Source organism: Pleurodeles waltl, chromosome 6, assembly GCF_031143425.1.
Source record: "Pleurodeles waltl isolate 20211129_DDA chromosome 6, aPleWal1.hap1.20221129, whole genome shotgun sequence".
In the NCBI taxonomy this organism is placed as follows: domain Eukaryota; kingdom Metazoa; phylum Chordata; class Amphibia; order Caudata; family Salamandridae; genus Pleurodeles; species Pleurodeles waltl.
In genome coordinates this window covers 662,963,004-662,989,013 of record NC_090445.1, presented here as the reverse complement: position 1 = coordinate 662,989,013, position 26,010 = coordinate 662,963,004, and the positions used below count along the sequence as shown (strand labels likewise).

General features: G+C 43.1%; 1 protein-coding gene across 1 annotated transcript in view; it reads left to right on the top strand.

Annotated features, from left to right (window-relative positions):
- ACTR6 (actin related protein 6) overlaps positions 1-26,010 on the top strand; it is a 274,936-nt gene that overhangs the window by 21,444 nt on the left and 227,482 nt on the right. Inside the window, exon 3 of the mRNA XM_069239039.1 lies at positions 6,493-6,561. Coding sequence (XP_069095140.1) covers positions 6,493-6,561 — 69 coding nt within the window. The remainder of the gene's footprint in view (positions 1-6,492; positions 6,562-26,010) is intronic.

Sequence of the window (26,010 nt, the reverse complement as noted above, 5' to 3'; positions counted from 1 at the left end):
ATGAGTGGCATCTCCGTTGGGAGGTGGCACATTGACTTTTTCAGCAGAGGTTAGATCTGTTTGCCACAAAAGACAATACACAATGTCAGCAGTTTTGCATATTGGAGTTTCCAAGGCGGCTATCCCTCAGAGATGCATTTTGTCTCGAGTGGAGTTCAGGCTCCTGTGCACCTTTTCCCCATACCACTTTTGCTCAGATTCTCAAGAAGATCAGGAATGACCGGACCCAAGTAATCCTTGTGGCACAGGACTGGGCACAGAGTCTGGTTCCCGAATTTCTGACAATAAGAATCGATCCTCCAATCAGATTGCCCCTTCAGGAGGATCTTCTGTCGCAGCAGCAGGGGAGGGTTCTCCACCCAAACCTGTCAACTCTCTGCTTTCTTGCATGGCGATTGAGCGGCAACAGTTGACAGCCTTCAACCTTGCTCCCTAAGTCTATAATGTTATTCTGGCAGCCAGGCATCTCTCCACCAAGACGGTATATGCCTGCTGATGGCAAACGTTTGCATAATATTGTACAGAAAAGTCTATCGACCCTCTTTCTGCCTCTCTCTCTGATATTCTTCTCTTCATTCTTGTCCTTGTCCAGCAGGGCTCTGCTTTGGGTACTCTTATGGGATATGTTTCTGCTCTGTCCGCCTTCCTGCGGCTGCCTGACCATCCCTCTTTATTTAAGTACCCTATTAGGTTTTCCAAAGGGCTTGCACATATGTTTCCACCATCCCCATTCATCATGCCTCATTGGGACCTTAAGTTGGTTCTCACCTACCTTGTGTCTACTCCCTTTAAGCTGCTGCACAATTGTCCCCTCTGGCTGCTTATCAAGACAGCCTTTTTAGTGTCTGTAACATCTGCCAGGAAGTTGAGTGAGCTGCTGCTTTGTCATTCAAGCCCCCCTATTTGACTGTTTCCAGACAAAGTGGTGCTTCGTGCTAGAGCCTCTTTCCTTCCATATATGGTGACCCCATTCCAATTGGGACAATCGGTCACCCTGCTCACCTTTTATGCTCCTCCATATGCCTCCAAAGAAGAGAAGCGACTCCACCGTCAGGACACAAAAAACATTGTTATTCTTCCTTGAGTGCACTAAAGAGTTTGATGTGGACGACCCGCTCTTTGTGGGGTATATTGGAGCAAAGAAAGGTTTGGCAGTTTACAAACGAACTATATCGCATTGGGGTTTCTCTGTATTAAGATCTGCCATGATTTGGTAAAAAAGCAGCCTCTTGAGGGCTTAAGGGCCCATTCCACCAGAGGAGAAAAGCTGCAACCATGGTGTAGGCACGTGGTGTCTCAGTCCTGGACATCTGCCAGGCAGCAATGTAGGCATCTCTGGACATGTTTGCCAAACACTACTGCCTGGACAGTCTGGTCCGCAGGGATGGGCATTTCACCTGTCCGGTCCTGCAGGATTTTTTAGTTTACAAAATTTGTCTGCAGCCCACCGCCGGGGTCGGTATTGCTTGGGTGTCCATTCAAAGGTTAGGAATCTGCAGCTAGATGTCGCTGTCAGATGAACAAATTACTTACCTTCTGTAGCGAATTATCTGGTAGAAACAATATCAGGCTGCAGATTCCTTACAGACCCACCACTTCCTCCCCGCTCGGCGGACACATTTCTAGGATTAGGGATGGTCCCTTTCAGGGCCCTAGTTTGGACACCCCACTGTCCGTGCTTTTCATGGCTCTGTGCTCCTGGCGTGGAAAGTTGTGAATCGTAAGTGATGTCTTCACGCCAAAGTGGTATATATAGAGGTGACTTCCAGTCCCAACGATGCAGTGCGGAACCGAACAAAGCCACATGACAGCACACAAGGGTACTGCTCACGCAAAAATCTTTCGGATGCGTTCTGACGCCTTAGAAATTCCAAGGTAAGGATTCTGCAGCTAGTTATTGTCTCTACCAGATAATTTGTTTACCAGTGATTGTTCACCTCTGCCTCGACCCTGGTCTGGGCTGCCTTTGTGCAACTGCGTGGCGTATGTTGTGGACATTATCTCTACCATTCCAGGGATTGGGTGTCTCTCAGGACTCCAGAAACAGGTAGCCATGTGACTCAAACCACACGCTCCAGGGGCAGACAAAAAATGCGTGACTCTCCCATGTCACTGATCCACAGCTTCGCCGGAAAGAACAGGCCATATTTCAGATTTAGTTTCTGAAGTTTCATAATCTCCTGGGTGATGGCACTTTGGTGTTGGGAGCCCTCTGGTTAGCTGGTTTTAGAGCCGAAACCGCAGGAGCTGCACACTGTCCTGCACAATTTCTTCCCTTCGCTGGTAAGTGATAGTCTGTGGGGGCGCTGTCGCCACAATCCTCCTATGGGCCTCTTGGACCCCGCTCCACGACCACTAGGGAGCTCGGGCTGACCACACCATTCAGTGCCTCTCCGTTGCTCCCCTGACCCCGACCGGTGCCCATTGTCCTCAGCTTTGGGGGTCATTTAATAGGGACCTGCAGGTGTAGAAGTGGCCCTCCTTACTAGAGTCACAGAATCACTGGGGCCGACAGCAGGGATAGGGCCACCCTTCTTACCCCGATCCGATGCCACGGCCACAACCATCTCGCCTGTGCCACAGTGGAGAACTCCTCTGCCCCGCCTTCAGTTTTCTCACCACCCAGGCGGATTGGCTGCAGTGTGCCCAGCTGTCTCCGAAGTCGTGGCCGCCGCCCAGTCTGAAGGACTGCCTGGAGGTGCAGGACAACTGTGTTCACGGACGATTCACCGGAGCTACTTGCTCAAGCAGCCATCTTAGTCGGCAATAAGCCATGTCCCCACTGAACTGCACATGAGCCCATATTGAGAAACTATTATAAAAAGTTTTTTTCCAAACATTTCCCTTTTAAACTACAGAAGGAAATGGGTTACCAATACAACCTCGAAAAATAACCTCTACTGAAAGAACAGTCCATTAGTGAATTGGGGCAATATTATTTTTGTCTACAGCTTTCAAACTGGGGTTGCCAGCATAGAATATCTCTTCTTTAATTGGCTATGCCATTTAGATCAGGGAGAATGTGCCTAACTCTTTCTGCCAAGCTCCTCCTCTGCTTTGTTTTTTTTCACGAAAATTATTTCCTGTTCTCAAACTGATATGGCATAATTTATCCTGCTATTGTAGATTAATTTAGGCTGAGCTCATCTCCCTTTGTCTTTAGATCTGTATTCAATGTGTTTGTTTCTTGCCACGGTAATCGTGGTGGTTTGCTTATGGGTCTTCAGAGAGGCTAATGGCGTTTTGCCATTTCTATAGTGTGTTTGTTGTTTTTTGCAGATATTTCAATCGATATTGGGAATATGATGTGTTTTTGTTCTTTCAGTACTTTGAGTGGGATTTAATTTATCACGCAGCCCTTACGCGTCCAAGAGAGAGAACGTTTACTCTCTGCTACAGCTATTAAACAAGGCAAGCTTTATTTCCTAATAGTTTGCAGAGCTCAGGATAATATTGGTTTATTGTATTGTATTATATTTGCATTTATGCATTCACACCCACGTCGAGGCCCCAAACCACAGTTACGGAGGGTTACGTAGATGGCAGTGCGTGTCGGTTAAGTCGCCTTTGTAAGTAGTGTTTGCACACGAGTTGCCCATGGCTCGTGCGTTTGTCATTGTACCTCAGTGTTCAGTGAAGTAAAATGAGCCTATAGTTGCTCACGCATGGATCGAAACAGTCTCTGAATGCAGTGGGGCCCCAATCGCGAAGTGTTGTTACTGTGGTGCGCGTGTTGCAGTGTACTCTATCGTTTGCAGCACTCGTGCATGGAGTGGGACAGGGGAGAGATCGAAGCACGTGTGTTTATGCTTACAATCCATGGGTGATTTGTTCCACTTTATACCTTTTCACTATTTGTACGCTCGGACCCACTATTAATTATAACATTACTTAATTCCTTTTAATATTTTTGAGGAATGCTCGGCCTTCTACGTGGCTTTTTTCAATTTAGCATTACATCACCCAGAGTGGTTGCAGGTAGTTTCCATTCATTTTTGCAAAATCGAAACTTCGAATTCAAAAGCAGTAAGGGGGCAAGTCTTGGGTCAATACAGACTAAAGATATGTCTGCCTGCACCGCTACACTAATAAATGAGTTGTCCTTGTTAGCTATGTGGTCTTTCCTGGTCCAATTTTAGCAAGTCTCATTACTTTTTTTTTTAACTCAGTTTCTTCAGTAACTATTTCTGATTCTCTAAAGTCTCTGTTTTTGTGGTTATTTGCATTGCTTTTGTTAAATGTTCCCCACATGTCCTTTTAAAGATATTGCATTGAACTTGTGGTGTGACTGCAAAGTACGATTGATTCGTCGGAACTCGTCTGTAATAACTTATAATAGTCTAGTTCTGGCATCTTTTCTTTATAATCGGCGACTGGGTGCGTCACGCTTGCCATATATTATAAGGATATTGCTAGTCACAGAGGAGTTCCACAACCATATAGAGGAACGAGGCCAAAGGTAGAGTTCCTTTATAAGGTTTATACGGTTATGGAACGCTGAGGTGACTTGCAATATCCTTATCATGTACGGCAGGAGGTACTGTATTCCGTATAATACATGGTCACACCATCACCCTTCCCACAAACCACTTAAAACCTTGGTGAGTAGCTCTTTCATATGAAAGAGAGACAGCCTGTTTGTAATCATGGTGAATAATATCAAAACCTCAAGTGCAAAATTAAAGACATCAAAAACCTGTTAGATATTTGTTGAAAAAAGATATTAGAAACAGTTAAGTACTCAGCCAGTTTAAAAAAAAAAGCTGCAGTACTTCAGAATGTGTAGAAACATGCAGAACGATCCTACCTTTTCTATAATTATCTAGAGAATGCTAAAAGTAATCATGTTCTTTGTGCTAGTCACTTTAAACTAGAAAAATAGAGCAGAAGAAAGAAAAGCAACATTTTTATTTTCGTGACCTGATCTGCCTTTCACCTTTGCTTTTGGCTGTGGCAGCAGGCATTGTGACCTCAGACCTCAACTAAAATAACTTATTACAGTCAAGTTCTGATCTCTTTCCTTTATAACTGGTGACTTAGTTCATAACAAGTTGCAGATTATAAAGAATTAGAGATGGGCGTTTATGCAGGGATTGGAGTATCCCATGCCAGACAAGTTCATGCTACTCAACTTATTGATTTTGAATAGTTGAATACCTTAGTTGGCCCTGCTGTAATTTAAACTCATGACTCGAAAGACGCACCAGAGGTCAGCTGAAAGCACTTAAGTCATTCATCCATCTCAGTTCATTTTCGTGGGTTATTTTAATGTTTTATTCTCAAGTAGGGTATCCATTTATGCTGAAAACAATTTCTTGGAGGCCATTGTGGAGCAAAGTTCATCTGGGAGTTAGAGTAATTAGTTTTGGAGGTAAAGTTACCCATTTTGGTGCGAAACCCTATGTCTGTCTCTTGTAGTAGAGGAGATCTCTGTGTTTTCTTCTTTTCCAAAGAAGGCTTTGCCAATTTCTGATTGAGCTTTCTAAAGAAAGCTTCACTGATATAGCGAGTCATGGTGATTTAACTGGAAGATAACTACAGAACATGAACTAAAATGAATAAAGCATAATGTTTAGATGGTGAGTGGAAATCTGCTCCCACAAAATGGTGTTTACAGCTGTGTTATATTGGTTGCTTGTGTATGGCTTAAGCTCCCTTCAGGCCCCATCGATGCCCTAACCAGTAATAGAAGTGGCAATATATATGAATGGAAGGGCAAGGCAAAATTATAGCAACAATGTGGAACGTGAGGAAGGAACATGAGGCAATAGAAGGAAGCTGAGGAGATGGAAAACAGTAACATGAAAGGCAAGTTGAGATCAGGAAACATTACAAGAGAGAGAAAGAGGTTTTGTAAATTTAGGGTATTTATGTGCAACTTGTTGGTCCAAGACTACTGCTGTATGCTGACAGATGACACGGATGGGGATGGGATGCACAGTCTTAGTTTGGGAAATTACATAGTTCCAGTCTACATATTCTATTAATGCTAAAAACCTTGCTTCGATTTCTTGCTTCTCCTTTGTATTCAATTAGTAGACATCTACTCTAGACCCTATGGATCTCTATACCTTTGAAAACAAACCTGTATGACATTCTCCTCCTGTTGGTAACTAAAAGAGAGTTGGCTGCACACCCTGTGTCTTGTCCTATTCAAAGGAAAATAATTTGCTTCTGTGAGAATGATATGCCTTAAAGACCTCTGGGATCAACCTGCTGTATCATTAAGAAGCATTCACAGGTTTATTTGAATATTTTTCAGTATCATCTGCCACTGTCAGGGTGGGGTTCGCAATCAGTACCTTCCTTTGAGCCTTGTAAGGCTTAGAATTTGTGATTGCTTTGTGATGCCGATGCACATATGCTGAAATGATGCCCTTTGTTAAAAAGACAAACCCATAAATTCAATGTTCTTGACAATTATATTCATAAATACACTCAAACACGTTTTATAGTTGAGTTTTAAAATTGTGTTTTTCTCAATTCACTTAGGGTTATTTGGTGAATTGGGATGTTCAGAGGCAGGTGTGGGATTACCTCTTTGGACGCGAAATGTACCAGGTAATTCATTTGTTTTTGAACAATTCTTTAATTTTGTTATAATAACAAATGTAATAAACAATGCTGCCACCCCATATATGTGCTGGGCGTTTCTTGTCTGTTTATGGCCAAATCTGATACCGAACTGCTTATATCTTTTCTTTCCCTTCTGGTACAAAAAACATCTGTGTCTAAGATAAAGTAGTCCTGGAAAATCAAATCACTCTTATTCTGCTTTCATGAAGATTTTGAAACACTTCTGGGGAGAAAATATCTACATACCTATATCCTACAGGTGGTATCAGTAAGTAGGAACTAGTTTCCGTAGTGTAAGGAAATGCCTCCTTGGCATGGTTACCCCCTGAACTTTTGCCTTCGCTGATGCCATGTTATGATTTGAAAGTGTGCTGGGGACCCTGCTAACCAGGCCCCAGCACCAGTGTTCTTTCCCTAAACTGTACCTCTGTCTCCACAATTGGCACAACCCTGGCACCCAGGTAAGTCCCTTGTAACTGGTACCCCTGGTACCAAGGGCCCTGATGCCAGGGAAGGACTCTAAGGACTGCAGCATGCCTTATTCCACCCTAGGGACCCCTCACTCAGCACATACACACTGCTTGCCAGCTTGTGTGTGCTGGTGGGGAGAAAATGACTAAGTCGACATGGCACTCCCCTCAGAATACCATGCCAACCTCACATTGCCTGTGGCATAGGTAAGTCACCCCTCTAGCAGGCCTTACAGCCCTAAGGCCGGGTGCAATTTACCACAGGTGAGGGCATATGTGCATGAGCACTATGCCCCTACAGTGTCTAAGCAAAACCTTAGACATTTTAAGTGCAGGGTAGCCATAAGAGTATATGGTCTTGGAGTCTGTCAAACACGAACTCCACAGCACCATAATGGCTACACTGAAAACTGGGAAGTTTGGTATCAAACTTCTCAGCACAATAAATGCACTTTGATGCCAGTGTGCACTTAATTGTAAAAATACACCCAGAGGGCATCTTAGAGATGCCCCCTGAAAACATACCGACTTCCAGTGTGGGCTGACTAGTTTTTGCCAGTCTGCCACACACCAGACATGCTGCTGGCCACATGGGGAGAGTGCCTTTGTCACTCTGTGGCCAGGAACAAAGCCTGTACTGGGTGGAGGTACTTCTCACCTCCCCCTGCAGGAAGTGTAACACCTGGCGGTGAGCCTCAAAGGCTCACCCCTTTTGTTACAGCGCCACAGGGCATTCCAGCTGGTGGAGATGCCCGCCCATCCGGCCACTGCCCCCACTTTTGGCGGCAAGGCTGGAGGAGATAACGAGAAAACCAAGGAGGAGTCACCCCTCAGTCAGGACAGCCCCTAAGGTGTCCTGAGCTGAGGTGACTCTTACTTTTAGAAATCCTCCATCTTGTAGAAGGAGGATTCCCCCAATAGGATTAGGGATGTGCCCCCCTCCCCTCAGAGAGGAGGCACAAAGAGGGTGTAGCCACCCTCAAGGACAGTAGCCATTGGCTACTGCCCTCCCAGACCCTAAGTCCAGTATTTAGGGGCTCCCAGAACCGAGGAAGATAGATTCCTGCAACCTAAAGAAGAAGAAGGACTGCTGACCTGAAGCCCTGCAGTGAAGACTGAGACAACTGATTTGGCCCCAGCCCCATCAGCCTGTCTCCCTACTTCGAGGAAAACTGCAACAGCGACGCATCCAACAGGGTCCAGCGACCTCTGAAGCCTCAGAGGACTACCCTGCATCTAAAGGACCAAGAAGCTCCAGAGAACAGCGGCCCTGTTCAAGAAACTGCAACTTTTTGAAACAAAGAAGCAACTTTTAAAGACCACACATTTCCCGCCGGAAGCGTGAGACTTTCCACTCTGCACCCAACGCCCCCGGCTCGACCTGTGGAAAACTAACACTACAGGGAGGACTCCCCGGCCACTGCGAGCCCGTGAGTAGCCAGAGTTGACCCCCCCCTTGACCCCTCCCAACGACGCCTGCAGAGGAAATCCAGATGCCCCCCGACCGCGACTGCCTTCTTCAAGGAACCCGACTGGAAACCACCCTGCACCCGCAGCCCCTCAGGACCTGAAGGAAGCGACCCTCTGCCTAGCCCAGGTGGTGGCTAACCTGAGGAGCCCCCCCCTGTGCCTGCCTTCATCGTTGAAGAGACCCCCGGGTCTCCCCTTTGATTCCTATTAGAAACCCGACGCCTGTTTGCACTCTGCACCCGGCCGCCCCTGTGCCGCTGAGGGTGTACTTTCTGTGCCTGCTTGTGTCCCCCACGGTGCCCTACAAAACCCCCCTGGTCTGCCCTCCGAAGACGCGGGTACTTACCTGCTGGCAGACTGGAACCGGGACACTGTGTCCACTTTTAAAATAGCTTATTGCCATTTCTGTCAAAACTGCACATGCTATTGTGATTATTCAAAGTTCCTAGAATACCTGAGTAAAATACCTTTCATTTGAAGTATTACTTGTAAATCTTGAACCTGTGGTTCTTAAAATAAACTAAGAAAATATATTTTTCTATATAAAAACCTATTGGCCTGGAATTTGTCTGAGTGTGTGTTCCTCATGTATTGCCTGTGTGTGTACAACAAATGCTTAACACTACCCCGATAAGCCTACTGCTCGACCACACTACCACAAAATAGAGCATTAGAATTATCTCTTTTTGCCACTATCTTACCTCTAAGAGGAACCCTTGGACTCTGTGCACACTATTTCTCACTTTGAAATAGTATATACAGAGCCAATTTCCTACACGTAGGAAAAGCAGTTACTATTTTGCAAATAACTTTGGCTCCGCTTGATGTATGCCCACGTAATTTTCAAAAGTAGTACACACCTGAGTTCAGTTGTTGTGTTGAAAGTTTTGGGATGATTTGCAAGCAGGGGCTGAGGAAAATGGGCTGGTCCCAAAATGTGTTTACTCCTTGCAATCTCCTGTATGCCTGAACCACTGGACGGTATTATGCTAAGTTTGGCTCTGGGTCCAGAAAGAACCCTTTTTGTGATTTGCTGTAAATCCGTTCAGTAGTCTTGGGGCAACCAAAAAATAAATAAATAATAAATTGTATATCTAGGAAGGCAGATCCGGCAGATCTCATGCTGAGATCTGATTGGCTGCCAACACTTCAACAGGAAATGTTGGCAGCCATTTTTGGACTCAGACTCAGCAGAGTTTCCCCCCTCCTCCACCCCCCCCAAAAAAGGTGTAGGGTAGAAACACTCTAATCCCCTAGGCCTGGTAGTGGGATACCCCAGGGACTCTGCCACGTCCAAAAAGCTTTTTAGTTAAAAACATTCCAGCGAAAATTGCAGGCGATCAGCAAATCTCAGGAAATTTATTTTTTAAGAAAAACACAGTCTCCTTCCTGCACTTGCTTAAAGCTGAACCCTAGGGTGAACCAGGCCACCCCCCAGTGACCGATATCAGCCCGGGGACCACCACTTCCCCAGGGCCAGGCCAATGTATTGGATGAGGGATGCAGCGCGTCCTCCCTTCCCAGGTCGTTTATGGCCCCAGGGACCACTACCTCCCTGGGGCAAGGACAATAAATAAAATAGCAGGGAGAGAGGTCCGTGTGGATCTCCCTTCCAGGGCCCTTTATGGCCCTGGGCACCACCACCTCTTTGGGGACAGGCCGATTTACCAAAAAGGGGGAAGGGTGCTAGGTAGCATCCCTTACGGGCCATTTATGGTCCCGGGGACCACCACTTTCCCGGGCTTGGCCAAATTTGGATTTGGCAGGGGTACAGTGGACCCCCTCCCAGGCTGTTTTCAGCCTATGGGCCCACCACTTCCCCAGGGCAGGCCCTGCATTAACAAAGACGGGGGGCTGAAATTTGCCCAAGGAGATTAGCTGTGTGCCCCCTCCCCTTTTGGTAATTGAGGGATGGGGGGGGGGCTGTAAGTGTCCTGGGCCCAGTGGGCTCCGTGCCCACCCTCCTGGGTTGCCTACATGTGGGCGGTGGGCCTCTGCAGCTGTTCCCCTGCCATGCAAGGCGGAAGGCCATGCGTGGTGCGAGGTTGTGTGCCTGCAGTGGGTTGGTTGCAGAGCCTGGTCGCCAAAGGTTGTGCCTGGTGCAGGATTGGATGCCTTTGGAGCGGCGCAGGGCCAAAGACATTTTGCGGCGGAGTTGGATTAACATACGGTAATTAAATATTAATTAACATTACAAAAAGAAATTCACTGAAAAAAACAAGGGTTACAGGGGAGTTATGAAAGAGATTTAAAAAAAACATAGAAATTCACTGAAAAAAACAAAGGTTACAGGGATTTTATAGGTTGGTTCAGATTTTACACGCACAAACCCCAGAAATGGTGACCTTGTGCTCCGAAGTAACTAGTAACTCATGCCCTCACCATGCACTGCTACTTAACCCACATATTACATCAGTAACAACATCTTCTATAACATCATTTATAACATAACTGCAACATTTGCAAAATAATTATTGATGAGAAAATTGTGCATGGCAGGGGTGTGAGTTATAGTTACCTTAGGGATGAGTTGTGAGGCCTGATTTAGAGTTTGGAAGACTGCTTACTCCGTCACAAATGATTACGATTTCAATAGGATAGAATAGAATCGAAATACGGCTAATGGGATATCCATCAAGTTTGTGACGGAGTAACCCCATCTGCCAAACTTTGAATCAGACTCATAGTTTCTTGAGATAAGTATAACTATTGAATTTCTAAAATCTGAACCTAACTAAAACGTCCCTGTAACCGTAGTTTTTTTTTCAGTGAACATCTAATCTTTTTTTATACGTGTGTGTGTGGGTGTGTATATATATATATATATATATATATATATATGTATATGTATATATTCGATGGCATTTGTAGCTGCAGATACACATGCTATGCATACGTCTGCCATCTAGTGTTTGGCTCGGAGTGTTACAAGTTGTTTTTCTTCGAAGAAGTGTTTTCGAGTCACGGGATCGAGTGACTCCTCTTCGGCTCCATTGCGCATGGCCATCAACTCCATGTTAGATTGTTTTCTGTCTGCCATCAGGTTCAGACGTGTTTCCTTTCGCTCCGATACAGGGGTGTGGAATTTATTAAAATATCTACTTGTCCACGGGACAGGTTGCTTCTCAAATCTACTTGTCCTGTAAAAAGATCTACTTGTCCCTTTGGTGCCATGTAGTGTGGCGCCAAATTATAGCAGCAATCTCATTATGTAAGAGCTCTGATAATAGCCTCTCTGATTATGCCAGGGCTACTACCATAGAAGGGCTTGAATACTTGCAGTTTCAATCCCTACTGTAGCAATTTCCTTATTTTTCCACCTTTCTGCAGATCTGCATACTGGGGCTGGAGGAAGCAGAAAGCAATAGTTCCAGGGCTGGAATGCCTTTGAGTCTGCAAACCTACTAACCTGCATGTTTTAAAGATTTTCACCAGCTTCTCTCTAATATTTTCCCATAATAAGAAAGGGTGGACATTTACTCCTGACAATGGCAGGATTAGAACTTCTTCCAGGGTTGGGAAGAAAGTGGCTGGAGGGAAAATGAACTTGCAAATGCTCAATAGATTTTCACATGAGCAAATCTACACATGCGTATTTACCCATGCTAAAATACAGTTCACAAATATTTTATAGGGGTACGACATATACCATGGGTGCACTTTTGTGACTTTCTTTAAGAATTTGGGGCCACATGTAGGTAGGTTCAGATTTGTGACCCGCAAATTGCGAGTCGCAAATCCGAATGTAGGATGGTGTCCCTGACACCATCTGTGATTCGCAAGGGCTTCGCAAATGCACACCTCATGAATAATCATGAGGTGGGTCGCAATTTGCGACCCCCTTGCGAATGGCGTCCTCACAGGGATGGTGGCCTGCTGGAGACAGCAGACCACCATGTCTGTGACTGCTTTTCAATAAAGCAGTTTTTTGTAATGCAGCCCGTTTTCCTTAAAGGAAAACGAGATGCATTACAAAAACGAAAAATGAAACGTTTTCGTTTCATTTTTTCAGAGCAGGCAGTGGTCCGGCCACTGCCTGCTCTGAAAAAATGTTTACAGTGACATTCACAATGGGGAAGGGGTCCCATGGGGACCCCTTCCCTTTTGTGAAAGTGTTAGCACCCATTTGAAATGGGTGCAAACTGCCATTGGTTTGCGCCCGCATTCGCAAAACAATCCTACGTTGCACTGCGAGTCGCAATTAGGAAGGGAACACCCCTTCCTAATTGCGAGTCGCAAACCCGTTTTGCGATTCGGTAACCAGGTTACCGAATCGCAAAACTGGGTTTGTGCATCGCAATGTGCTTTTTTGCACATCGCAAACAGCGAAAGTCGCTGTTTGCGACATGCAAAAAGCTACCTACATGTGGGTCTTGGTCCCTAATTAGGTCTGGTGTTAACAAAGACATTTTGTTTTTATTAAACTTCTATTTCTCTCTCTTTCGGCTGGCTTTACTGTGAGTGATCGCATTCTTCTCTTCCACAAGGAGCATATTGGCACACAAAGTAGTTTTGTTCAGTGTCAGGAACTACAGTGGCAATCAGTGACGTAACGAAACTGGAGGGTGCCCCTTTGCAAAGAACATGGAGGAGCCCCCTCTCCAGACTCACTCAGGGCAGGTGCTGTGCTGAAGGGGCCCCCTGGAGGGCGGCTGCGGGGCCTTTGTTATGCCACTGGTGGCAACATGTGCTTTTAGAGTTCAAAAACGTTTTGGGGGGTTTTTGCCAGTGTTTGTTACAATGTTGAGGGCCTGGTAGCTCCCACAACAATAAAGTGTTACAAAAGCCATGTCAAAACAAGACACGCATTGATGAAGCTAAAAGACTTATAAAAATATGTCAGATCAGTTGGCTTTGTCAGTGTTTGTTTATTTTCATGCTTCCCATAATCGTGTTGAAAATGGTTACACTGATTTTCCATTAGAAATATTTTTGGGAAATACTAGCATGCATCAAAACATTTTACTAAATGACACTTCATTTGCATATAATCGGAGAGCATTCTGGGAGCATTATACTTAGCCTCATAGCCTAAACTTTTCAAACATGTGTATACACGTTTTTTTTTGTTTTTGTACTGGAACCAACGTCAGTAGTGAAGTGTGACCTTAAAACATTTATTTACAGCACTCACCCTAATAGTGAAGGTTTTCAAATAATGAACCATAAATACAAGTTCGAACAGCATTATCTTTTGGAAACGCATTACCTCAACTGCAGAGAGTTCCACTCTCTGTAAACAGGCAGCCAAAGGGTTTGTGCTGCAGGGGGTTGGGCCTACTTGTCCCAAGGACAAAGTAAACATAAAAACTTGTTGCCCTTGACCCCAAACAAGATGTCCCGGGCGTCGGGCGATAGGAATTCCACATCCCTGCGATAGTTCGATTCGGAAAATCTTAAAAACTCTTCATTTCTCGTCGGTATTGTTTTGATTGCATTACACATTCGATCGACACTTCCATACCGTCGAAACAAACATCTTTACTCGCTCCTTTGGGGCGCACGCGCCCAACTCGGGCCTGGTCGGGCCACCGCGTGGAAGCCTCATGGATCGGACTCCATTCCGATTCTGTCCTCGGTGCCACGCTAAATCCCCTTATACGGACCAACACTTCGTCTGTAATCTCTGTCTTTCCCCCGACCATCGGGAAGAAAATTGCGAGGCCTGCAGTTCCTTCCGGTCTAAAAAGACACTCCGGGACAGAAGAGCACGGAGCCTCGAGATGGCATAAAAAAGCACCGAACATCTCGACATCGAAGAGGAAGAAATCATGCAGACCGCAGTCTCCGTTCGAGGATCCGACTCCAACCAGGATTCTGAGGAGGAAAGACCGGCCACGGCAGGACATCATGTGAGTGCACCTGCCCCTGCGTCATCTAAGCCCAAACATTAGGCCTTGGGAATGCCACTGCCGGAAGGCCATGGCTCGACTTGAAAGAAAATGCTTGGTGACCAACCCACCAGCTCGGCACTGAAAAAGGCCACCCCTCCGAAGCCATCGGACTCTAGCCAAAGCTCCGTCTCCGAACCGAGCAAACACCGCTCTTTCGAGTCCAAATCTCGAAAATCCTTTTCGGAGCCAAGACCATCTTCAACCCCATCTTTTTTTATACCGAAAAAGCCAGCTTCGGAGTAGAAAAAACCTAGTTATACTGAGGAGCATGGACTTTCACAAGCACTTAGAGAAAGCCACAAAACTACTGGGGAGGACTCACAAATGGAAGCAATGTATGAAAGGCAAGCCAGGATTCATATCCATAAAGAAACTGGCAGGATTTTAACTGCACCTCCTCCAAAACCAAAGAGGAAAATTAGCCTTTCAGGAGGAATTGGACACTACACAGCCTCCAGCTAAAGTACCAAAAACAAAGGAGAGACCTCCACCTCCTCAATTTTCTCCTCCTGAGTCTCCTCCTCACTCTCTACATCTACATCTCTCTCCTCCTACCAGTCCTACACCTATGCGGTCACCATCGCACTCATTTGATTCGCAGCAGGACAATGTGGATCCATGGGATCTTTATGATCCAGATCCCATTCCAGACAACCCGGATTGCTATCCCTCTAAGCCTTCACCAACAGTGGATAGAATACGCTACACTCAAGTGATAGCTAGGGCGGCAACATCTCATAATGTCACCATGCATACTGAGCCATTAGAGGATGATTTCTTATTTAATACACTCTCCCCCACGCATGCAACATATCAGTCTCTTTCTATGCTCCCCGGCATGCTTAAACCTGCTGACCAGATATTTAGAGAGCCAGTAAAGGCAAGGATAATTACTACTAGAGTGGAGAAAAAATATAAGTCACCTCCTTCCGATCCTGTCTAGATTACCCAACAACTACCTCCAGACTCAGTAGGGGTAAGCGCTGCCAGGAAGAGAGCGAGCTCACAATCGTCAGGTGATGCACCCCCACCAGACAAAGAGAGTAGGAAGTTTGATGCTGCAAGGAGAAAGGTGGCATCCCAGGCAGCCAACCAGTGGAGAATAGCCAACTCTCAGGCGCTGTTTGCTAGATAAACAGGGCCAACTGGGACGAGAAGAAAGATATAATCCAGCTTCTCCCCAAAGAACAGCAAAAAAGGGCACAACAGATAGTGGAGGAAGGGCAAGCCATCACTAACAATCAATTTAGGTCGGCCCTAGACTCTGCAGATACAACAGCCAGAACCATCAACACTGCTGTAACCATAAGGAGACATGCATGGCTTAGGTCTTCAGTATTCAAACCTGAAATCCAACAGGCAGTGTTGCCATTCAACCAAAAACAGCTTTTCGGCCCACAAGTCGACACTGCTATAGAAAAAATGCAGAAGGATTCAGACACCGCAAAAGCCATAGGTGCACTGTACACCACACAATACAGGGGATCCTTTCGTAAACCCCAGTTTAGAGGTGGATTTAGAGCCCAAAACTGCGGAGGCATCCACGTCAAGCCGGCCTACCAATGAGGTGGTTTCAAAAGCACTTATAGAGGTCAAGACCCCAGAGGCAGGGGAAAATATCAAACTCCAAAACAAGCTTCACAACAAAGTAAACAGTGACTTGTGCCATTCCTTTCCAATTCACACCTCTGCTGTGGGGGAAAGACTGCAAAGTTCCACAACAATTGGCTAAAACATTACCACAGACATCTGGGTATGATCAATTATCCGCAATGGCTATTTCCTAGAATTGATACAAACTCCACCAAACATTCCACCAAAACCACACAGGCTATCCACAGACCATATCACTCTGCTACAGGAAGAAGTCTCTATTACTCAAACAAGCAATAGAAGCTGTGCCACAAAATCAAGTAGAGACAGGAGTTTACTCACTGTATTTCCCCATTCCCAAAAAGGATGGAACCTTAAGGCCAATATTAGATCTCAGAACCCTCAATCTTTACATCCTGTCAGAACACTTTCATATGGTGACACTACAGGATGTTATCCCACTACGTCAGCAACACGATTTCGTGGCAACATTAGACCTCAAAGATGCGTATTTTCACATACCCATCCATCTTGCGCACAGAAAATATCTCAGGTTTGTCATTCAAGGAAAGCATTATCAGTTCAAAGTGTTACCCTTACGAATAACAACAGCTCCAAGGGTATTCACAAAGTGCATGGCGGTAGTCGCAGCCTACCTAAAAAGACAACACATTCATGTCTTTCCATATCTAGACGATTGGCTAATAAAATCAAACAGTCATACGCAGTATCAAAACCATGTGCATTATGTAATGCAAACCCTGCACACGCTAGGGTTCTCCATAAACTACCAAATTTCACAACTACAACCTGCGCAAATACAACAGTATTAAGGGGCTATATTAAATACTCAAAAAGCACTTGCAAGTCCAAATACGCAAAGAATACAAGCATTTCACAATATATTGGCACAATACAGACAGGTCAATAGTACACTGTCAAATTGGTTATGAAAGTATTAGGCATGATGGCATTGTGTATTGCAATTGTTCCACATGCAAGACTAAACATGCAACCCTTACAACAGTGCCTTGCACAACAATGGTCACAAGCACAGGGTCAACTTCAAGATCTAGTGTTGCTAGACCGCCAAACATACATGTCCCTTCAGTGGTGGAATTCCACAAATCTAAACAAAGGGCGGTCATTTCAAGACCCTGTGCCTCAGACAATACTTACAACAGATGCATCAATGATTGGCTGGGGAGCACACCTCAACAATCACAACATTCAAGGACAATGGGATGCCCAACACAAACAGCTACACATAAATCATGTAGAGCTGTTAGCTGTATTCCTAGCATTCAAAGCTTTTCAGCCTCTCCTTATTCACAAAAATGTCTTGATCAAAACAGACAACATGACCACATGACTACCATGTGTTACCTAAACAAACAAGGAGGGACACATTCATCCCAACTCTCCCTCCTAACTAAAAAAATTTGGAAATGGGCAATACTCAACCAAATTCACCTGGTAGCACAGTACATTCCAGGGATTCACAACCAATTAGCAGATGTTCTCAGCAGAAATCATCAACAGACACACAAGTGGGAGATTCACCCTCAAGTACTTCAAAAATACTTTCATCAATGGGGAACACCTGACATAGACCTCTTCGCCACCAGCGAAAACGCAAAATGCCAAACTTCGCATCCAGATACCCACATCCCCTATCCAAGGGCAATGCTCTATGGATCAATTCGTCAGGGATATTTGCTTACGCTTTTCCCCCTCTCCCATTCATTCCATTTCTAGTCAACAAACTGCGTTAAAACACTCTCAATCTGATACTCATAGCGCCAAAGTGGGCATGTCAGCCGTGGTACACAGCACTACTAGACTTGTCAGTAGTACCAGTCTCCAAACTCCCAAACAGACCAGATCTGTTAACACAAAACAAAGGGCAGATCAGGCACCGAAATCCCAAAACACTCAATCTAGCGATTTGGCTCCTGAGGTCATAGAATTTGGGTATTTACAACTACCAACTGAATGTATGGAAGTAATTGAGCAAGCAAGAAAACCCGCTACCAGACCGTGCTATGCCACAAATAGAAAAGATTTGTATATTACTGTCAATCTAAACAAATTGCCCCTCTTTCAGCATCAATACAAGATTTTGTATGCTATTTACTTCATTTACAAAAATCAAATTTAGCATTCTCTTCCATAAAAATACATCTCACTGCAATTTCCGCCTATTTGCAAAATATACAGCACAGCTCTTTATTTAGAGTTACTGTTATCTTCATGGAAGGTTTAAACTCATCATCCCACCCAGAACACCTCCAGTTCCTTCGTGGAATAGAAACATAGTGCTTACGTGACTTATGGGCCCACCATTTGAACCTATGCACTCATGTCAAATGCACTTCTTAACATGGAAGGTTGCCTTCCTAGTCGCAATTACATCATTGCAAAGAGTTAGTGAAATTCAAGCTTTCACTATTGAAGATCAGTTCATACAAGTACATAAACATAAAGTCATACTACGAACTAACCCTAAATTTCTTCCTAAAGTAGGATCACCTTTCCATATCAAACAAACAGTGGAACTACCAGTCTTCTTCCCACAGCCAGATTCTGTGGCAGAAAGAGCTCTACATACATTAGACATTAAAAGAGCTCTAATGTACTACATAGATAGAACAAGACCATTCAGGAAAACTAAACAGCTATTTGTACCTTTTCAAAAACCTCATACTGGTAACCACATTTCAAAACAAGGTTTAGCAAGATGGAAAGTAAAATGCATCCAAACATGTTACCTTAAACCTAAACGACAACTCTTAGTCGCACCTAAAGCACATTTCACAAGGAAAAAAGGTGCTACAATGGCCTTCTTAGGAAATATACCAATGGCTGAAATATGTAAAGCAGCTACTTGGTCAACACCATATACATTTACTAAACATTATCGTGTAGATGTTTTAGCAGCACAGCAAGCCACAGTAGGTCAAGCAGTACTAAGAACATTATTTCAAACAACTTCAACTCCTACAGGCTAACCACCGCTTTTATGGGAGGAATAACTGCTTTCTAGTCTATGCATAGCATATGTATCTGCAGCTACACATGCCATCGAACGGAAAATGTCACTTACCCAGTGTACATCTGTTCGTGGCATGTTCCGCTGCAGATTAACATGCACACTCCCACCTCCCCGGAAGCCTGTAGCCGTTTAAACAAACAATTGTACATATATATATTCCGTTTGCATGGACATCTCTTTTCTTTATACTCTATCACTCCTACCTTACCCTCTGCGGGAAAACAATCTAACATGGAGTCGATTCCCATACCCAATGGAGCCGAAGAGGAGGAGTCACTCGATCCTGTGACTCAAAAACACTTCTTCGAAGAAAAACAACTTGTAACACCCCGAGCCTAACACTAGATGGCAGACGTATGCATAGCATGTGAATCTGCAGCGGAACATGCCACGAACAGATGTACACTGGGTAAGTGACATTTTCCATATATGTGTGGGTATGTGTGTGTGTATATATATATATATATATATATATACACACACATACATATATAATATGTATTGAAAAATCATAAAAATTATACTAGACTTGCAGGTCCAGTAACTTGAATAATCTTCTCGACCTAACTGTAATATACTTGACCCATAAACTGGTCTCAATATGTCACTTTAGAAAAATATTTTATTTTGCAGAGCCACTTTTTTTTCTTCATTGTTATAAATAAGAGCACCTTCTAATATGTCAGTTCAGCATTCCTTCTGTACTAAAATAACCTGTTTGGTTTGATTTAATAGACTAAACGTGACCCCTGACTTTCCTCTTAGTTCACTAGTAGCAGTGCCTTCAGGGCAGGGGTAGGAAAGTTTATATTTAAAAGCTCACTTTTATTAAACATTATTAAAGCATGAGCTGGTAGTTCACTGTCATTTACAGACAGCACATTTTCCATTGAAATAGCTAATTATGTTACCACTAACATGCAGTTTTACTGATAAAACTATATAGTGTATAAACAATGATCTAACGATATTGGGTTTTAGAAAACATATTATTTGCACATTACCAAGTAAAGCGTTCTGATTTGTTTCATCCTATTAATTTTTTTTCATCACACATATATAACTACTGAAATGTATTTTGAAATATTTGTACAGTCCACTTATTAGCTATTGAAATGTTGGTTAGCTTAAAACATAGTACCCTACACATTTTCATTTCACACTTTTTGTACAGCATTTTTGTCAGACAGTTGGAACATCCTCAAACTTTGCAGACAGAGAAAGAAATGTAATTGTAGATGTAAACTGACTTTTGACCAGTCTCTGAACACAAAATAAGTGGGACAGAATGAAAACAAGATTTAAAGTTTAATTTTAATGCTCCTTCACTTTGAGTGAACAGAACACCTGTTTGTCAGCTTACCAGAAGGGGCAAGTAGAATTGTTGAGGCTTGATTATATATATTTATTAGCATCTGTTACATATTTACGCCATAGTACACACATTTCAATGTTAATCACATTTTGATTTTATGTTGCTACATGTATGGTGTAGCACATCAATGGCATATTATTGCATATTTATCACTAGGTCATTTTACAATTGTATATCTTGTTTAGAAATGTAGAGAATTATTTATTGTTTATTGAGTGTTACATTCTCAATGAAAAAGAACCAGACCCAAGATGCTGTAATAGAACTATTCAGTAAGGAGCATCTTCATAATGTAATGCTGATGTTTTTTTTGTTTTTTTAGATTTTAAAAAAGGGAAGTGGAAAATGTAGTGAGGGGATTATAGATGAAAGCAGGTCCACACCAATGAGATTATCCTTTGTATTTTATTCCAAGAAGTCTTATTAAAGAAATAGGAACTCCAGCCTCATCCTAGGCATTCAGCACTTCCAACTGTCCAGCTCAGAATGCCCATCTCAGCTGAGGAAGAATCCAAATGCCACGGGTAGAGACGGGAGATACCTCACACTACAAATATACATAATATGGTACAAATGCAAACAAAGGAAGAATAATACCACCCAACACAAATACAACACTACCCAATACTACCTAACACTAAATACAATACTACACCATCCCCCTCCCCACAAACTACAACACAACAATTCTATTCAAATTCCAGATACGTCCATCATCAAGTTTGAAGGCCCCCTTAAACACTTTGACAACTTCATGTATCGGACTGAATCGTGATCTGCTAGGCCTGCGCCTATCAGGCAATTTAACTTTAACTCTATCTCCTGCACGCACAGTACATGTTTTCACCGATTTGCGAACATCGTAGATTTCTTTCCTTCTACGTTGGTGATATCTATCTTTCTCCTTTGCATTCCTTTTGATGATTTCTTCATCCCCACTAAAAGAAAGATGTTTTTTAAGCCAAGGAGGATTGATTTTGGTATGTGGTACACGCTTCCTAAACAACACAAACGGAGTCTGGTCTGTTCTGGAATGTGGAGCATTAAGGTCCTGGAATTCCAACTCACAATTCTCAGACCAGTTAAACTCAATATTTTTTCTGAGCAGCGATCTAATGGAGCTCGACCTTTTAGCAAAATTGGGAATGTACTTGGCATAGAATTCTGCCATACCCAAGAATGCCTGAACATCTTTCTTACATGCTGGTGTGGATAATTCTATTATAGTGCGTATCAATTCATTTTTCGGCTTAACTCCATTACTTGAAATAACACGTCCTAAATATGTTATTTCAGACTGAAGAAATGTACACTTTTCCTTTTTCAGTGTTATACCTTTAGATCTGAAAATTAAAAGTACATCTCTCAATTTCTTAATATGTTCTTCTTGGGTATTTGTGAAGACAAGCACATCATCTTGGAAAAAAACAAACACCTTCCAACCCCCCTAAAATGTCTTGCATTAATCTTTGAAACACAGCAGCCGCTGAACATAAACCAAATGGCATACGGTTGAATTTAAAGACTCCAAAGGGCGTCATGAATGAAGTGAGAAGTTTAGAGTCTTCAGTCAATTGTACTTGATGATACGCCAAAGTCAGGTCGAGTGTGGAAAAGAACTTTGCATCTCCCAATGAGCTGATCATTTCGTTGATATTTGGCAGAGGAAACCTATCTTCAACGACTTGTTTGTTCAGGTAACGGAGGTCAACACATAGTCTAACGTCACCAGAACGTTTAGTTGCTATAACTATGGGAGCAATCAATGTGATGCTTCCACCTCTTGGATAATTCCACAATCTTTGAGCCTTAGAAGTTCCTGCTTTACTTTTTCTTTTAAACTCAAAGGAACGTTCCTTAACTTGGAAGCCATAGGTTTAGCATCTTTTTTCAAAACTATCTGATGTTCGTAGTCCTTAATACACCCCACGTTGGAATTAAATACATCAGGGAATTCATTCCGCAGCTGACGTTCTAAGTCAGAAACCTCTTGCACAAGAACTTGCGGTACAGCATTGGGGTTCAAAATGATTCCCAATTCTTTTTGATGGGGCCAACTCAAAATAGTATCTCCACTGACTGGAACATAAATCTTGCCACAAATTTCATTCCCTTTGAAATTAATGCTTGCATTAAAATATCCTTTCAAGTCTATAGGTTTGCCACCGTACGAAAAAGGTAATACATCCAGCAACTGTAGGTCGACTTTACCTTCAAAATATGTCTCATAATCTTGGACTGACACAAGGGACAGTTTCGCACCTGAGTCCATCATAATGATAGAAGTCCCATTTATCGTGACGAGATCTTTTGGGTACTCGCAATGGACGGTTGAAATACAGTTAACGTCATTAACTACTTGTAGAATAAACGTTTGATCCTAATTATCATTGGTCACTTCATTTATTCTTATATCACTTTTGTTTGTAGATCTACAACATTTAGCAAAGTGACCCTTCTTGTTGCATCTATTGCACACAACATGAATAGGTGGGCACTCTTTAAAGTTCGCTAAATGCGAAGGTGAACCACATCTGAAACACACTGTTTTAGTTTTGTTCTTGACTTTGATGGAAACCTTAGGTTTTGAATCCATTTTGTTTACCAAAGGAGAAGCTTTAGACTTCTTTAAAGTTTCTGTGCAGTATTCAGAATGTTCAATCTGTTTTGCAACCTTCAATACTTCATCCAGTGACGGATCACTCTTGGACCATAGAGCTTCTCTAATTTTATCACTTTTGCACTCTAACATAAATTGGTCTCAAATGCGTTCTTCCATGTTCGCTCCAAAATTACAGAGTGCGGCAAGTTTACGAAGGTTCGTAATATAATCTTCTATAGATTCTTCATCCATCTGTTTGCACTTTCCAAAATAAAATCTTTGCAAAAGAATTGATATTTTAGGCAAGAAATGTCTGTCAAGGCGAAGTAGAGTTTCCTCAAAGTCATTCAAAGGAGCATCTCCAACTGCTCCATCTAAATTTGACGCAGCGGGTAAAGTGTCTAATATTTCTTCAGCACCTAAACAATGTTGAAGAACTGAAGTTTTTCTTTCAATAGATAAGTTGCTTCCGCAAACCTTTAAATAAGTTAAAAAAAACTTTTTTCCATTTTGGCCAAGGGATTGTAGGTTCACCAGGAGTAGACAAAAAGAAAGGAGGAGGAGAGATGTTCTGCATCCTCAAGTTTGAAAGATAAAGAAAAGAGAGATAAGGGAATAGGAGAAATGAAACATAAGAGGAAAAGTTAGTAAATGATAGAATCAAATCAAATCAAAAACATTTATAAAGCGCGCTACTCACCCGTGAGGGTCTCAAGGCGCTAGGGGGAGGGGGTTACTGCTGCTCGAAGAGCCAGGTCTTGAGTTGCCTCCGGAATGCGAGGTGGTCCTGGGTGGTCCTGAGGTTGGTGGGGAGGGAATTTCATGTCTTGGCCGCCAGGTAGGAGAAGGATTTCCCACCTGCCGTGGTGTGGCAGGTGGGAAAAGAAAACAGTCGAAAAACAGGTTTAGCAGGAAAAAAAAATAATAATGTGCGTGTTAAAGTTAGTAAGACCAGAACCAAGAAACACAATACGCAGGTAGAAAGCACGGAAAATAGGTGTAAAGCAAATAAAGCTGAAAGCAAGTGCAACAGGAACAATAGCGATATGCTAAACTGGTAAACAAAGGTATATGCACAGTATAGCGTTTATTTTTAATTTTGGGAGAAAAAATAAATAAATAAAAATAAAACTGTAATACGAGCGCATCTTCACAAGTAAATAAGATGAGCGGTGCTCTTGGTTTTAGATTAACATGGACGGGATTCTGCTGCTCATTGTGTCATACTATTTGTGGATAATGGTGCCATGAAATATTGTAATTTTGTCAAGGAACCTGTAAATACCTGTGGTAATGAACGTGTCATTGTGTCACAAAGTAAGTGGATAATTGTGAAATTGTGAAATTTAAGGTTCCATATCTCATGAAATATATATAAAAACTTGTTTTTGTAGTTTTGGGGCAGTGGTGTGCTTTTTTAATATTAGGCCTAAATATTGTATAGGTATTATAGGTATTACCTTGGTGGGGCAAACCTCTTTAGTACAGCTTACATTCTTTACTTGCAAGTTACAAGAAGTCTAGTCCCCGGATCAGGTTCAGTGCCTGCATGACTGATATTGCCCACTGGATTAAGACCAACTGTCTGAAGATGAACACCAACAAGACTGAATTCATGAACTTTCTGAAAAACACTTTACTGTGGGACTCATCAACCGCAAACTCAACATGACCACCCAAGTCAGCGCATCAGGAAAACTGTCAAGAATGCAGTTGTTGCAAGCAAGCTAGACTACATGATCACCCTCTATGTTGGGATCAACAAACTCACCAGAAGGCTGCAAATCATTCAGAACTTGGCAGATAGAATCACTCCATCCTACCACGCCGCACTCACATCACACCACACCTGAAGGTGGTCCACTGGCTCCCCATACACAAATAAGCACATTTCAAATTCTTCACCCACACTTTCAAGACGGATAGATAACTAACTTAGCATACATTTTTGATTGCATGACCTGTTACTACACATGAGTCTCTTCCTCCCTTCTTGAATTTCGCACCAAGCTGATGATTTGCTAAAGACTGGCTTTTTGAATAGTCCCACTAGACCTTGGGTTTGCCTACACTTACACCTGCTCAGCACCAGAATACCCTCTTGGGTGATACTGTGCTGTACAAATCTGCATAACCTGAATGAAAGCACCTCCACCCCTACTATCTCACACTCTTCTGTCACCTCTCCACTTCCCAGCGCTCCCTTTCTCCTATTCTAGATATGTGGCCCATTTCTTCTTCACTCCCATGGGGAGCAGCAGATCACATGTGACACACATTCCGTGGATGTTGCACCAAGCTCTTTTTGCACCATGGAGGAGGAAAGAGAAAAGGGATACTGAGGATGGAGAAAAATGGAACATAAGAGACACATCTCTTTCCTACAGTAGTAGGGCTCAATAGAGGGGCAGGCAGGAGGTTGTGAAGGTGGAGCAAATGAGCATGCGGACACATAAGGGTCAGATAACCTGATTTATTATTCTTGTCAAAGTTGAGCAGTGCACAGTCTGCCGATAATATGGCCTCATTGTCCTGCCATGTATTTCTAAGGTTTCCACCACAGACTTGATTTTTTCCTCATCTTTTGAAGATTTGAGCAGGAATTGTTTTGTGATCTCACTTTAGGTTTTGTGATAGTGTGTTATTCAAAGAGTGAACTGCATGATTTTGGTAATTGAGAAATGTAAATAGAGTGCTTTAACATATATCTACTCATAGTTAGGTTAGCAACATGGAAATGAGAGCATTTGTATAGTGCACTATATGAAAGCAGTCCCTAGATGCTGAAAAATAAACATTTGGTGGTAGTGGTTATAGTATGTTGATATACTTAGGAGCTATATTCCAACTAAACGTACAAATTAGAACAAAATGTTCAAATTTAATTTGTTCTTGCCCAGATCCCAGTGTGCCGACCGTCATGTGTTCTGAAATATCTTTCCTGCCTCTGGTGTATATTACTTTTGGGTAGTATG